At 30.9% G+C, this 17,188-nt stretch overlaps 2 protein-coding genes across 2 annotated transcripts; both read right to left on the reverse strand.

Moving 5' to 3' along the window:
• Positions 1-4,281: 4,281 nt before the first annotated feature.
• Positions 4,282-6,861, reverse strand: LOC123897529 (peroxidase 52-like). The gene is made up of 3 exons (XM_045948207.1): positions 6,531-6,861; positions 6,224-6,415; positions 4,282-5,059 (listed from the first exon to the last, which is right to left on the reverse strand). The coding sequence occupies exons 1-3, from the start codon at positions 6,741-6,743 to the stop codon at positions 4,907-4,909; spliced, it is 558 nt and encodes a 185-aa protein (XP_045804163.1). The 5' UTR covers positions 6,744-6,861; the 3' UTR covers positions 4,282-4,906.
• A 5,375-nt stretch (positions 6,862-12,236) lies between these two features.
• On the reverse strand, positions 12,237-15,764 carry LOC123897528 (peroxidase P7-like). Its single transcript, XM_045948205.1, has 3 exons — positions 15,458-15,764; positions 14,544-14,735; positions 12,237-12,979 (listed from the first exon to the last, which is right to left on the reverse strand). Exons 1-3 carry the CDS (start codon positions 15,668-15,670, stop codon positions 12,428-12,430), a joined length of 957 nt encoding a protein of 318 aa, XP_045804161.1. The 5' UTR covers positions 15,671-15,764; the 3' UTR covers positions 12,237-12,427.
• Between the last annotated feature and the right edge of the window lie 1,424 nt (positions 15,765-17,188).

Genomic DNA, 17,188 nt, shown 5'->3' on the forward strand with positions numbered 1-17,188 from the left:
ATGACATTTTTCCCAATTTAAAACTAAATTGGTACTTATGCATCTCTTCAATACGGCATTCAAATTGGCTAAACATTTATCAAAAGACTTACCAAACACAGAAAAATCATCCATAAATACCTCGATTGTGTCCTCCATCATATCAGCAAAAATAGATAGCATACACCGCTGGAATGTGGCCGGTGCGTTGCACAACCCGAAAGGCATCTTCCGGTAAGCGAATACTCCAAAAGGGCAAGTAAAAGCTGTTTTCTCCTGATCCTCTGGGTCTACTACAATCTGATTGTACCCAGAATATCCATCCAAAAAGCAATAATAGGCCTGCCCTGCAAGCCTTTCCAACATTTGGTCCATGAATGGAAGAGGAAAATGGTCCTTCCTTGTTGCCGAGTTCAACCGCCTGTAGTCTATACACATCCGCCACCCAGTGACGGTGCGAGTGGGTATCAGTTCATTTTTTTCATTTCTCACAACTGTCATACCACCTTTTTTCGGGACCACATGGACAGGACTAACCCACACACTATCCGAGATTGGATAAATCATACCAGCTTCTAGAAGTTTAAGAACCTCTTTCTTCACCACTTCTTTCATGGTTGGATTTAGTCTTCTTTGAGGTTGCACCACAGGTTTGTATTCATCTTCCATTTTTATCTTATGCATACAGAATCCGGGACTAATCCCTTTCAAATCAGAGATGCTCCAACCCATGGCTTCTTTATTTTCTCGCAAGACTCTAGTTAGCTTCTCTGCTTCCAAAGAACTCAACCTGCTGCTTATGATTGCCGGTTGTGAAGCATCTTCTCCTAAGAAAACATATTTTAAGTGAGGGGGGAGCTCTTTCAACTCCGGAATAGTAACTTTTAGGTCCTCCTTACCACTAGCTTTCTCTTCCACAGCATACACATTTTCAAAATCTTTTTGTGTTTCTTCTTCTTTACATGATTCAAGCTGACGGAGACAAATTTCAATCTCCTTGTCCCATTCCTCCTCCAAATCATCGATGGAATTAACAATTACTCTCTCTAAAGGTAAGGATGGTGTTTCTTCCACTAAGACATCTTCTACCACTTCCTCAATCACGTCAACCTTGTAACATTGTGGCTCATCATCATGGTGTTTCATAGCTTTGAACACGTTAAACATGACTTGTTCCCCATGTGTTCTCAACATAAGTTCTCCCATCTCAACATCAATCAATGCTCTTCCGGTAGCTAAGAATGGTCTACCCAACAACAATGGTTCTACATCTGCATCATCTTCCATATCAAGGATGACGAAATCCGCCGGGAAAACAAACTCCGCAACTCTTACCAACACATCATGTAGTATGCCATATGGATGTACTATTGATCGATCAGCCAAAGAGAGTTGCATTTTTGTAGGTTTAGCAACGGCTCCCGGAATCTTTTTCATCATTGACAATGGCATGAGATTTATGCTTGCTCCCAAATCACATAGAGCTCGACCAACGGAAATGTTGCCAATAGAACATGGGATAGTAAAACTTCCCGGATCTTTCTTCTTTTGAGGAAGCTTCTTTTGAATTATGGCGCTACATTCCTCTGTCATATCAACTGTGTCATCATCAAGAGGTTTCCTTTTCTTTGTCAAGAGATCTTTCATGAATTTGGCATAGACAGGCATTTGTTCCAACACTTCAGCAAAAGGAATGTTAATTTGGAGATCATGAAGCATCTTCATAAATTTTTTGAATTGTTGATGATCATTAGCCTTTGCCTTCTTCTTGCGCGGATATGGCAATTTAGCATGGACAGAACTTTCTTTCTCCTCTACACCCTTGCCTTTCTTTTCAACTAACTTCTCATCATTCTCTTTTTCAATTTTTTTCTCTTTCTCATCTTCAACTAACTCCTCTTTCTCACTCTCAATCATTTTTTCTAACTCATTCTCAACTTCTCCCTCATTCTCATGTTCAACTTCTCCCTCAACATTATTTTTTTCTTTCACTCCCTCAACACTAGGCTCACTCTTTTTCTTCGTTACAATCTCAGGTGAAGGAACCACTCTATTTCTCAAATTAATCGCCTTGCAACTTTCATTCCTCGGATTATCCTTTGTAGAACCTTCAAAACCATTATTTTGAGTAGCCGCGAATTGCCTTGACAATTGCCCAACTTGAGTTTCCAAGTTCTTAATTGAAGCTTCATGATTCTTGTTGGCAATATCTTGGTTGGTTTTCATTTGATCTTGGCTAACCTTCATAGCTTCGAAGTTCCCTTGCGTCACCTTTATGAATTGAGTAAGTGTATCCTCTAATTGAGAAGGTCTCCTTTGTTGGGAGTTTTGTGAAGAAGATTGTTGTTGAGATTGATTTGAGTTTTGATTTCCTCCCCAACCAAAGTTTGGATGATCTCTCCAACCTGGGTTATAAGTGTTTGAATATGGATCATACTTTGGGTTGTTCCTTTTGAAGTTGGCTAGGTACTTTGCCTCTTCTGACCCTTCAGGAAAACATTGGCCATTAGCATGCCCTTGTCCACAAAAATCACATTTCACTTCATTAGCTGCCATGACTGGCATTTGGGCATTAGGAGTGCTAGTGAGGTGTTTCAACACAGCTGCCATTTGAGAATTCATCAATGTAGATTGGGCCAAAAGAGCAGTTTGAGTATCAAGCTCTATCATGCCTGCCTTCTTCTTTGCACCACGATCATTTTCAACTCTGTACTCATTTTGAGCCATGGACTCCACCAACTCTCTAGCTTGAGTTTGATTTTTATTTTTCAAAGATCCACCTGCCGATGCATCTAGAAACATTCTAGTTTGAGCTCTCAATCCTTGTGTGAAATGCTGCATTTGAGTATGACTATCGAGCCCATGCTTAGGACACTTCTTCAGGCTCAGTTTGAATCTTTCCCAGGCATCATACAATGTTTCGGAGTCTCCTTGCTCAAAACTTGTAATGTCAGCTCTTCTTTCCAAATACTTGTGAATTGGAAAGTACCTATCCATGAACTTCATCTCTAGCTCTTGCCAAGTATTGATGGTGTTAGGTGGTATTGTGTCCAGCCAGTCTTTAGCTCTTCCAGTTAACGAGTACTTGAAAAGCCTTAATCTTTTATCTGATTCAGATACTCCTGGTGGGTCTGTATAGTCACAAGCTTCATAGAAATGCTCCAGGTGCAGATTTGGACATTGTGTTTCTGCCCCTGAGTATTGATTCTCTTTGAGGGCGCTGAGCACTGAATTCTTGATATCAAATGACACATGATTTCTCGGTTGGAAACCCAGATTGGCAAGCTCTCCATTGTTTCTTTGCCCATAGTCACCTAACATCCTCTCAGGCACAACTGGTGGAGGTGGTGGTGGATTTTCAGCCATGATGTTTGCTTCGTTGTCCGATGTGTTTGGACTAGAAACCGCTTCTTCACTACTTTCTTGTGCAACACCTGCTAACCGGGCAGCCTCTCGGGCTAACCGAACTGCTTTCCTGTTTGCTTTAGCTGTTTTCTCTATTTCAGGATCAAAGACAAGTTCTCTTGCTACTCTCCTACCTTGCATAAACAATCAGAAAATACCTTAAGAAGCAAGTGCACTACACAAGAATGAAAATGAAAATAAAATTCAGAAATTATATATATTTTTTTTTATATATATTTATAATTAAAATAAACAAAAACTTAATCAATAAAACAATAAAATTTAAAAGTATGACTCAATTGCCTTGTTGATTTAATCAACAATCCCCGGCAACGGCGCCAAAAACTTGATGAAAATTTAGCAAGTGTACTAAATAGCCGTCAAGTAGTATAATAAAATCGTTCTCTCCGCAGGGATTGTTGTAAATCAATTGTAAATTGAAAACATACTCATGTAAATTGACATAAATTGTAAAAAGGGGGTTCTTGTTTGGTTTCAAGTTTAAATTTTAAAACTTTAGAATTTCTTTGGTGTTTAGATTGATGTAAGAAAAGCGATTGGTCCTTTTTGGGTCATCTAATTACTATTTCTCTTGGTAACGCCATGTATGATAACGAATTATTCAAATTAGTTTCATGATTAGATTAAATCAAAAATGATTATGCCCAATGTCTTGGTAACATAATCCTCTCCCTTGATCATCGATTCCTAATGTCTTAGGTAATCTATGATCAATTGAGGTTTACAACCTTTAATCTTTTAATCTCAATTAACAATCCAAAATTTCTTAAGTGAAAATTAATTGATCAATCGTTCCTAGATCGATGAGTTATTCCTATCGTCATAGTAAAACAAATCATTGCAATCATCATATAAGTCGCGAATTCATACAAAGCATTAAGCACAAAGAACAATCAATAGAAACTAACTTCGTAATTCATTAATCATATCATATGACAATCACATAGTTCAAGATCAAAAGTAATTAGAATCACCTAAGGACCAATCATGAGAATTTAGCTAGACATTGCAAATTCAGAAATTACATCAAATAAAATGAAAGAAAGCATAATTACAAGAAGAATCTTGATGTGTTTCCACACTTGAATCCTTGCTTGGTCGCTCTTGATCCTCCAAAATCGCTCCAAATGCTGTTCTCAGTGTTTCAAATTCGATAATGATCCAGATCTGATGTTTCCTTTTTATAAAAATGATCAAAAGTAACGTTTTCCGCCTGAGGCACAGAATTTCCGCCTCAGGCGTAAAGAATTACGTTTCAGGCACAGCTTTTTCCGCCTGAAACGGCAAAACAGAGAGCAATCTTGGTTCTTCAGTGAAATTTCCGCCCCAGGCGGAAAAACTTCCGTTTTAGGCGTAAAAATACTATACAATCCACCAATTTTCATTTGCTATCTTTCTTCGCATGTAGCTTCAAATCAATGTTTCATTCTTCATGATTTAGGTCAAAAACCTCTAAAAATACTTGAAAATGGTCTTTATTTCCATGTAATGACTAATGTCATCAGTCATTTAATGTTAGACCTTTGTTTTGGAACATTTTAGTGAGTGTTGCAAGGTCAGATGATGGTCCAGGGATTTGGCTGTTGGCTGCACTTTGGCTTGCTGTTCTTGCATCTCTTCTTCCAAGTGGTACTATCCATGAGGGTCCTCCAAGCTGTAAATTAATTGAAAATTGATTAATTATTGAGAATAAGAAAGTTATGAGTTATGAAAAATCAAAAACTAGAAATCATCACAACACATTACTAGTTTATAGGACAAACCAACATTTTAGTCTCTAAAAATGTAACTCACTGTTATATTGATCCATACATGTATCAAAATTGCAAATACATCTTTAGTGTATCGTTTATTAGTATTTTATTTTTTTGATATTTTTTTTATAAGATTGTTAGTAATTTTAGGAACTATATTGACTAATTAAAACATCCTAAGTCATTAGTTTATATTGGTACTTATGTATTTTTTATCTTGCTTTTTAGTTGTCGAATGTAATTTTAGTAATAAGAGTTTGACTTGTAATAAAAAAGTTGACATTGAATTTCTTTAAAATTATTGAATTGTTTTGGGTGATAAGTTTGTATTTATGAGTAATTTACATATTCATGTGTGCGTGCGTGCACGCATGCGAGTGCATGCATGCGTGTGTAAAAGTTATTTTTAATTTTTCATAAACTCATATAAGTCTAAGAGACAGATCTACAAATTGTGTTTTTGAATTCTTTACGAGTTTGTGTAATTTTTTTTTTTGTCTATTATATATGTATTCATTTTACTGTCTCTTCTATCAAATATATATATAACATGAATTCATATGTAGTCTTCATTTTATACCCCACAAAATATCAAGTTGACATGATTACGATCAATTATATGTGAAAAAAAAAAGTTAAAAACAATAGTGGGGGACATGGTTTGAAAACAAGCCCGTGTCAAAAGTGGAATGATAGGAAAAAAACAAACATCAAGTTGGCTACACGATGTAAAATTTCAAAGCATTTTCAAAAGGAGTAAGAAAAAAATGTATAAAAACAAATGGCTTTTCCATATATTTTTCATGTTTAATAATTTCTTTACCTTTTCTTTTTTTACATTTTTTACCATACAAAACACGTGAATGGTACTTCAATTGAACAAGAGCATTAGCCATTAAAAAAAAAAAGAATATATATGCACATATGTGTATAAAATAACACATGATAAAATAATATATGACTATTGAGATTTGTCCTTTATTACTTCGATTAATAAGAAAAGTAAAATAACATGTCCAAAAAAGGGAAACGTAAAAAACAAAGCAGTTAAATGGATGACTCACCAGAGCTATTCCATCTCTAGTAGCAAGTGCTAGAATATCAGCACAAGAGACGGTGGCATTGCAAGAAGCTTCAACACTAGTTTTAATAGTATCAATAACTTCGAAACCCCTAGCTGAATTTTTGTTAGGTCCTGCATTTTTCTCACCGGTAAATGTCGCAGTGTCATCCAATAAAATAGATCCATCACATCCCTTCAAAATATACAAAACAATAAAATTAACATGTGATTGTAAATTACATATGTTTTATATACTTTTAGAATAAATAAATGATTTTTAAACATTATCTTAAAGTAGACATGCATACATTGACAAAGCAATCATGGAAGAACAAACGAAGTATAGAAGCACCAATCCTAGCTTCATTATTGATAGCTTTGGTCATTTCACTGCGCACAATGGATTGAAGGGTAGGACAAGTTCTTCCATAGAAGTTAGGAGAAAGTTGTGCATTTGTAAAACAAGCTAAGAGAGAAACTAGAATGGAAAATGTAACACATAATTTAGTAAATGTAGCCATAGAAAATAAAATCTAAAAATATCTAGAGCTTGAAGAGAAAGAGAAGACAATGAAGTGTGTGAGTTGTGAATGAAGAAGCATATGAAAGATTATGCAATATATATAGATAAAATGTGACGGTGCATGCATACAAAAGAGATTGATATATAGTCAAAATGAGAAGATAAGAAAATAATCATGTGATACAATTTTCAAATTTGTCTGCTCAATACGCGCTTTTTACTTTCTTTTTTTTTTTTTATAAAAATAAAAAAGGAAAAAGTTGGGAGCAATTAGTGAAGAAAATATGTTACCCTTACCCATTAGTTGACTTACTCCCAATAACGAAACAAAGAAAAAGCTGTATATAATTGAGATTGTTAAAACAAAATTAAAAAAAAAAAGAAAGTGAAAAAGAGATTAAAGTGTAGATGTAGTTGTTGATGGGTCGACAATGACAATGACATTGCATGTTTAAAGTAGAGAAAATGATTTAATAGTGGGCAAAGTCTATGGTGCACAAGTGACTTTAGTTGTGCACCATGCACAAGTCACCGAAAACACTATAATGAATACGAATTTTACAAAATTCACTGTTGGATTGAAATTTTATATCGTATAGATCATCCATAAATTTTTTAAAAAATATTAAAAATCATTTGATATGTTATTGAGACCCATCAAAATTAACGGTTTATGGATTTTTATTCAATACCGTTAATCTTGATAGGTCTCAATAACATATCAAATGATTTTCAAAAAAATTTAAAAAATTTATGGATGATCTAAACAATATAAACTTTCTATCCAACGGTGAATTTTATAAAATTCGTATTCGTTATAAAAATATCGAACACTTGTGCACCATGCACCCATGTTAGACAAAGCCTTAATAGTGCAATAGTTTTTTTTTTCATAAAACAAACGTACTTATTAAGCAATGTTTATATTTGGGGAAAACACACTTAGTATCTTTTAGGTGTTTTTCGATAACACGTACATCACCTCTAATTTTTTAGTAGACATTAAATTCCCCTAATACTCCGTATTTGTTAAAATAAATAGTTAAATACACATACTAGTATCTCTTTACAATTTAACACCAACTTAACATTGTTTGTTATTATTTGATTTTTTTTAATTTTGTAAGGAATAACAAGAAACGTTGTACAAAAAAGAAAAAAAGAAGAACATGAAACGATTTATATGGTTTAACGCATATATGATTTTCTGGGCGTTGATATAATATGAATGTCTCTATTTCTTTGTTGGTTTTCTCGGAGTTATTATTGCATTTTTTTTTGTGTGGCTTGGAAAAATAAATTGATTATAAACAAAGAATTGGCAAAGATAAGAGAAAGCCTTTTAATTATTTTTAGAAAAAGTGTTTTATTTTTTTAATGTAGTGTGGATGAAGCTAATGGTAAGGGGAGAAAATTATATTGTCATTGTCGACCCATCAACAACTACAGAGGAAGGTTAGAGGAAGGTTGGATATATTTACATCAACTTCAAGGGAGGTCAGTATAATTTCCCTTAAAATTTTGGATCAAATTGACGAATTCACCTGATTGAACCGATAATTGATCATTTTATGGGAGATTCTATGGTACATATGAAAAATTTTAATGTACCGGTACAATAGATCAGTTAATTAATAAATTAACGATTATTTTATAAATTAAAAAACTATTTGTCGATCATGGTGTTTTAGAGATGATAATTCCATAAGAAAGAACACAAGTTCAATGTTTTATAAGTATTATAATAACTTTTTTACGTTTTTTCATTAAAAAATTCAATAATAACTATTATGAGTGATAAAAAATTAAAAAAATATAAAATTTTATTTTTTTCTCAATTTTGATAAATAGTATTTAGTTATTATAATATCTTAAATGACAGAAAAATGATTTCTTTCGAAAAAATATTCATTTACATAGTAATTTAATGATCTAATGTACCGGTACTTTGAAATTGTTCATATGTACCATGTTGTTCAACTAGTTGGTGTAATAATTTTATTTTTATTTTTTGTTCAATTTTTTGCATTTTTATTTACTTTTTTACATGTTTATGTATTTGTTAATCAATCGTGACTGAACTGATAGGAACCATGGTCATTTAATTGTAGTTAGCCTATAAAATTATGTTAAATTACAAATAATGTTGTTTAAATTCGATCATTTACTTGAATCACTTTCATAAGTGTTAAGATATTTTTTTTTCTTCGTAAATTAAATATCCTCTGCATGTAATTATAGAGTCTAATGCTCGTGAATTTTGTAAAATACAAACAAAAGATAAATTTTTCATAAGAGTTTTAACGCTACTACATATCCAAATTAAGAATCGAACACATAATCTTAATTAAATTAAAAGGATTGTATCATCTCATCTAAACGTTATGGTCGGGATTAAGATCTAGTTATAATACACAACCAAGCTACTTTGCATGTGGAAGAGGTTAATGACATTAATTATGTCGATGGGCGTGTATTAATGTTAAGTTTTTGGTGCTTGGTTAAGTAAAAATACAATATTTTAAAATAATTTTAGTTATTAAAATTAGGGATAATGCTTAAAAATCACATATATAAGAGATAATGTTACACCTTATGTGACTTTCTAGCAAATTTTCTATTTATTAATTGGATGAGTTTTTTTTTTTTCCTATTAATTCTCTAGTTCTTAGGAGAAGGGATATTCAGTAATCTAGAGTTTGACTCCAAGGTAAATAAAGTCTGATAAAAAATTGTTCCTATTAGGAATTGAATTATAATTCATTCGAATAATTCATTTTAAGGGAAACTCATTAATCACTTGAATATAATATATCTTGGTTAAATTGGATGAGTTATTGCTCATATATTATTCGGGACAAAATTCTTTGCAATAAATAGCACCATTCTTTTTTTCTTTTAATTAAGTAGTCTAGTAGTTAGAAATACCACCCAGATAAGTTGGATGAACGGGGTTCGAACCCCAATCCTCTACATATATGATACAATGTCCTACCAACTGAGTTAAGCTCACGGGACTAAATATCACCATCTAAAATTATAGTTTCTTTTTTATTAAGGATACAATTTTTAAAATTAGAAACAAAAAAGAAATATTTAACATGGTGGTTTAATTTTTTTGTTATCAAATAGTCTTACTCTTATGGCCGCTAATATTTCTATTTCTAATAGTTTCCAATTGAATTACAGTTGTTTTTTTTTATCAAGTAATTTAATAGTTAAAAATTTCACTTAAAAAATGGATAATTGAGATAATCGGATTCGAACTCGATCTGATTTTTACATTTTACCAACTAAACTAAACTCACTAAAAGATAACTTATAGTAGATTTTATCTTTGATTAAAGTTGGAAATAGCCTACACAATCATGTGTGTCACATGGATTGCTGAACGCAGATAGCGGAGCATGTTCCTCTTACCTTTGATAAGAATATAGCGTGGCATGCAAACTCCTATCATCAACTCAGTTACTTACTACTAGTAACATTTTTTATTGGACCTAGTCAGCTACTACTACATTAATTAGTTTGACTCTAGTTGTATGCATGTATGTGTGTACTACATCAACTTGCTTAGAGTTGTTAATTAGTCAATCACAATCACATATCCATCTTTGTGTTATTTTCCCAGCTGACTAATTAATATTGCTCAATTTTTCTCTTATACAATACCTACTCTATGTCTTCTAAATTATTTTGCTTTGTGGCACGGACAAAATCATTTAAAATATGACAAGTTGACAACAGTTAATATCAGTATTTTCGGGTCCGAATACTAATTAAGAGTATAAATTTAATTTTTTTTAAAAAAAAATGTATATAATCATATACTTTAAAAATCTAAATTTTAGTTTTCTTAATAGATATACTTTCTTTTATTTCTTGTCTCCTCGAATTGACACTAACTAAAATCTTAAAAAAAAAAAAAAAATAGAATCAACCCTTCATTATGAAAAAGACGAATCTGATACTATAAACTTTCTTCCAAATTATAATTTTTTATACAATTGTCACTTATAAAAATTAATTTTTAACGCAGAAAAAAGTTCAAAACCATGTAATTTCAATTAATTTTCTAACTAGATTTCTATTCTACATGTCTAAACCCAATGTATTTTATTAAAGTTGGTGGTATTTTAACCGATAACTAAATAAATAAGTAACTTTTCTGTAAAAAAACTAAATAGGTAACTTTCTTTGGTTCTTAATAAAAAAGTAAATTACTTTTGTAAAAAAAAAATAAAAAAGTAAATTACATAAAATATATATAAAGACTTTGTTATTTCAAATATATCTTAGTGGGTCTATTATTGTAGAATAGTCTTAACTCTTAACAGGATAAGGATATACTAATCGTAAACTAGATCATGGCATGTCCATATGCAATAAATACCTTAGAAAATTGCTTTTGCTTTTAGTTTTTCTATACATTTCTATGAGTATACTAGGGTTGTGAGACGAACAAATGTATATGAATGGAATCAATCGATGGTCAAAGACTCAAAGGTAGGAAAGCAATGGTTTGATCACGGATATTTCTCATTCATTTGCATATAATTAAAAGAAAATAGGTGTCTTTATGCATATAATAATAATAATATATTGATTATGCTTCTGAATTAGAAATTAAGACATTTAATATATGTAAATACAAGTTAGTTAGTAGTTTCTGTCAGAAAAAGTTAGTTAGTAGTTGCATGGACAAAATTAAGGTACTACATATATCACCTAAGTACTACGTCTCACCGTTGCGTCTAGCACATCTCTGGATGTGCATAGCACGTCAGGCAAAAGCGAAAATATACATTGATGCACAAAATTATGTGTCTTTTTTATTTATTTATTTACTATGGAATTGATGATCGAACTTAGGACCTCTAACATACTACTCAAAGCTCTCACTACAAAATCATGTGTTTAGCACACAAGGTAGAATAAAACAATATCTAACATTTTTTAAGATTTTAAGGCAAATATTACATGCTTATTGTATTTTCTCTTAATGAATTATTTCTATGATTAAGGAATATCTAAATCATTTCATCCAGCGGCTAATATCCTGTTGACTCTTGCATAAAGCTATATTATATAAAAACTCAACTGCATAACCATCATTACCCCCTTCAACTTCCATGATTAAAAAGCATCTAGGAATGGATGGAATGAAAAAAAATGAAGAAAAAAAATGAGAGCATCTAGGAAAAAAATGAAGAAAAAAAATCAATGCAAGATTTGAACCGAATTTTGATTTTATACAGTTACTGCATCAACTCATTAACTGTTATAGACCGTCCGATCGAAAACGAATGGATGGAATGAAATGTTAATCTATCAAATCAAAAGTACATAAATGAAAACCGTTTGATCATAAATCAACGGCTATGATTTTCTACTGTGTGAAGCTAATAGCTACAACAGGGAATCCAAATCCATTTGAACCTAACATAAAATTACTTTAATTCATTCATTAATTGAAGTAAAACAAACAACATACTATATAACAACTTTCATGTATTTGTGGAACCATAAACATTCAAATTATCAAATAAAATAGACACAACAACATTACAATTGCCAATGTGTCGAAGATTAATTTTGTCAAGTTTTATGACTTTGATAAAAAAATCTTCAACACAATATTTATTCAATATTGCTAATATGCCCTCCATTTCATGATCTCAATTAATTCACAAGCCTACAATTCTTTCTAATCTCTCCATTAGTCCCAGTAAGAGGACCAATTTGACTCAATTTCACCATAGCAAGAGCAAAGTCACTAGAAAACTTAGCACCATTGGTACTATAAGCTCTAACCAAATTATCTTGAGACCCTTTATTGAAAAGAACTTGATCAGAATGGAAAAGTCCTTTACTACCAACAAGGTTTTTATAGTAATTATTGTCAAAATTATTTGGAGTGAGAACATCAATAGGTGCTAAATTTGTATCACCACCAGAAATAGGACAAGTTTTTTTCCTTAAGGTTGCAAAATTTGTGTCAATGTTGGTATCATTGTATATGCGACCTTTAAAAGTTGAACAATGTGCTAGGCCTATAGTGTGTGCACCTGAAAGGGCAGTTAGGTCATTTGGAGTTAAACCATTGTCTTTAAATTGTTTAATTAGGGTTGCGAGATCAGATGATGGTCTAGGTATAAGGTTGTTGGCATCACTTTGACTTGCTGTTCTTGCATCTCTTCTTCCAACTGGCACGGTCCATGTTGGTCCTCCAAGCTGTGAATGAATAAATTAAAATATGGTTAACAATGATCCGATTCAATATTAAGGATTGAGGCGAATTATAAAATGCAGATTTTTAATTTAATTATATTATCTTATTTATAATTAGAATTTTTAATTTTTATAGATAAAAAACAGCTTGTTAAATTGTTGTAAGCGATATAGTTTAATTTTAATTTTAATTTTTTACTTGATAATAAAGTTAATTAATTTAATTTTTGTTTTTTTGACAAACAATTCATTTATTTTTTCTTAAAGAATTATTATTATTATTATATATATATATATATATATATATATATATATATATATATATATTTATGTTTTTCTCTATATAGAACAACTTTTTGAGTATAGTATGAGATAGAAAAGTATTTGCTCCGTCCCAAAATATAAGAAAAAATGGGTGAAACAAATTTGATGTATTTGGTTCAAAATTTGGACTAAATACATTTATTTTTGTTGACTAACTTTTACTTATATTTTAGGATGGAGTACCAAGTAAAGATTATCCGGTTAAAAATTGTTTCCACCAAATATCAAACTTGAGTTCTTCTGAACAACCTATCTATCTTAGATAAAGCTTATTAACTACTTCAATTTTTATTTTTATTATTGAAAATTAACCACTTCAACTTAATCACTTGATTATTTGATTTTAATCTTTGATAAAGGGTTATGGTTGACATAAGACTAATTGTATTTAATGCATCACACTTTTTTTTTTGTCTATAATAGAGTTGATGATCGAACTCATAACCTCTAGAATACTATCAAAATTTCTCACCACTAAATTAAAATGTTTAGTGTTATTTGATAATATTAATTTGTTGTATATAATTTGATAATAAAAGGTCACATATATACATGAGAGGGTTTACAAGAAGTACCGAAACTCCAATTAAAAAAAGTATGTGATGTATATTATTAGTATGTATTAGACGCTTCTATTATTGATTATATACTGTATGTGAGAAAAAGTTAAAAAGAAAAAGTGGGACACATGGTTTGAACAAAGTAAACATCAAGACCAAGTTATAGCTACTTGAGAATGACTTGAGATTGCAATCTTAGTTTAAGATTTCAATACATACGTGACTGAGAAAAAAAATATAACACATCTTTTTCTTGTAAAATAATTGAAATAATATTTAGCCACATATATTTATAGCCAAAACATACATATAAAATATATAGATATACATAATCAAGTTTTTTTTTTTAAACAATATATATTAATATTGTTAGATTTTATGTTGAGGGTAAAAATATACGCTTAGGTATATTTATAAAATTGACAATCGAATCTCCGTGAACTTAGCTCAGTTGGCAGAGACACCACACTATATGTACAGGAGTTGGGGTTCGAACCCCGAACACTCAATTTATCCACCTTTAAGATAAATTTTCTAACTACTAGACAATTCGACAAAAAAATATAATAATTGTTAACAACAATTCAGCTCTTATTATTGAATTGTAAAATAAAATTAATAGTATAATATACTAGGACAAAGAAAGAAAAAAAAAAAGTAAAGAATGAAATGAGGTCATTTACCAGAACTACTCCATCTCTGGCCGCAAGTGCTAGAATATCTGCACAAGAGACGGTGGCACTGCAAGCAGCTTCAACTTTAGTTTTAATAGCATCGATCACTTCAAACCCTCTAGCTGAATTTTTGTTAGGTCCTGCATTTTTTTCACCTGTAAACGTCGCAGTGTCATCCAATAAGATTGATCCATCACATCCCTACAAAAAGAAAAACAAAGAAGTAAAACAAGTTAAATAAATATGCCATTTCTTTTATTTTTGAAAATAGCCACTGAATATTACTATGTGAAGTTTTTCAAACTGCATGTAGCTATCTGATTAACATTAGACAGATCATAAAAAATAGATTTACTTTTTGTTTAATAATTTTAAAAATATTGTACTTAAATCAGGATCGTCCAATCTTGATCAGACAGTCGCTAATGCTTGACTGCGTGACTGTACGAATATTTTGACCCCACCTAATCCATGTTCAATAATCTCTTTAGACCCCATAATAACCCATTTATTTTACTACTGTACGTCTTTGCTCCTTTTTATAAGAGGCGGTTGACTTTTTAGATTAATTTAATAATTAATATGTATGGTCTATAATAATTAATCTAAAAAAAATGAATTGTCTTTTTTAAAAATGATTGGTGGGAGGCCTACAGACACTCAACTCACTAATTAATAATAGAATTATGTGAAGATTAAAAATGTCTTGTAAATATAATTCAAATGATCATGGTAAGAAATTTGATTAGTATATTAGAAATCCTAAATTAAATTCTCAGCTCCATCGTAAACAAAAATAATGATCAGTAAAATAATGCAAAAAAAAAAATTTAGCGCTTATGTGTGAGGTATACTTAAGTAGACTTACATTATCTTGTCAAATAAATCATTTTTTAACATTATCTTGTCTTAAGTAGACTTACATTGACAAAGCAATCATGGAAGAACAAACGAAGTATAGAAGCCCCAATCCGGGTTTCTTTTTTTATAGCTTTGGTCATTTCATTGCGCACAATGGTTTCAAGGGATGGACAAGTTTGGCAATAGAAGTTAGTGGTGAGGTGTGCATTGGTAGAACAATCTAAGAGAGAAACTAGAATGAAGAGTGTAACACATAATTTGGTAAAACTAGACATATTAATTAATGGAGAGAAGCCAAGGAAGTGTGAGGAGTATTATTGTGAAGAAGCATATGAAAGATTAGGCAATATATATAAGAATTATGGGCCAGCTGGGTCACAATGCATGTCTACAAAGGAGATGATTTATATTACTTTTTTAAGAGAAAATGATTTATAAGATTCTGAAAAAGAAGATAATGGGCCCTTATTTTAATTTTTTAAAAAAATTATGATTTTAATTTTATTAAGTTTAAAATCTCTAACATGAATATTTAAGTTATTGAATGTCAAAGTCACTCTTTTAAGTAATAAAAATTTGAAATAATTTTTACTATTTTTAATTAACTTATCATAAAAATTATTTTTGAAAATATAAATAAAAAATCAATTTTTTAAAGATAAAACAAACAGACCCAATATAATCTTCTCAATAATACATTAAAGGAGACAAATTAATGTATTTGGTTTAAATTTTAGGTTAAATTGATTGATTGTTTGAATTGAAAATGAAATGACCACCTTCAAATACTTTTCTCCTACTATATCCTTCATTAAGTTCTAGCTATACGTAGTTATACGTACTAATCATCAACTATATATATGTGTAAATAATAACATTTTTATTTGGACCCAGTCAGTTATTAGTTTGACAGAGTACACATATTCTAGTGGTTGCTTGGTTAATTTTAATTAGATGGCATTTTCTTAACGAGAAAAGTTTATAGCCTAATCTAAGTTATTGGACTCAAGTGATTAGTGAGTTTCACTAAAATTGAATCGTTTGGAAGAACTTGAGTTCAATTCTTGAGGGAAACAATTTTTTGATCAGACTTTACTTACCTTGTAGCCAAAATTTTGAGCCTCATTCCCCTAATAACCGTAGAATTATCACACACACAAAAAAAATTGTCTAATTAATTTTTGTTGACCCAACTTTTCTTTATATATAAGATCATTAGACATATGTCCATTTGAATTGGCTTATAATTGGCCTTATGAAAAAATTGCTTAATTATGCATATAATAAGTTTAATTAAATGTTAATTCATAAATTTTCAATAACAAAAATTATATCTTTATATATTTGCCGACAAGAGTAAATCTTGCTTGTAGAGGTAAAACATTTGGGTGCGACATCATGCTGAATTGGAAAATCATCTTCTCTTCACTTGTCTGCTTGCTTGGGTTTGTGGTCATTGGTCCATAGGTGGTTTGGTGTTTCATCAGTGGTGTCGTTAACCGTATAATCTATGTGTGAAAGGTTTCTTAAGGTGTGTAGACAAGGAAAATTTGAAACTAAGGGTATTCTTTTAGTATGGCATGCGGTGGTTTGGGTGTTATGGCGTGATCGGAATGATAAGATCTTTTTGGCAAAAGAGGTTGGCGCATATTCGACAAAGTTTAAATTACTTCGTGGAAATGGTTGGTAGCAAAAAAGATTAAGGCTCCTTGTTTATTCTATGAATGGTGCATTAATCATCTTGATTTTATTGTTCGTTATTAATTTTTGGTAGGTATGTATAGGTTTAGAGT

Source organism: Trifolium pratense, linkage group LG7 (genome assembly GCF_020283565.1).
Source record: "Trifolium pratense cultivar HEN17-A07 linkage group LG7, ARS_RC_1.1, whole genome shotgun sequence".
In the NCBI taxonomy this organism is placed as follows: domain Eukaryota; kingdom Viridiplantae; phylum Streptophyta; class Magnoliopsida; order Fabales; family Fabaceae; genus Trifolium; species Trifolium pratense.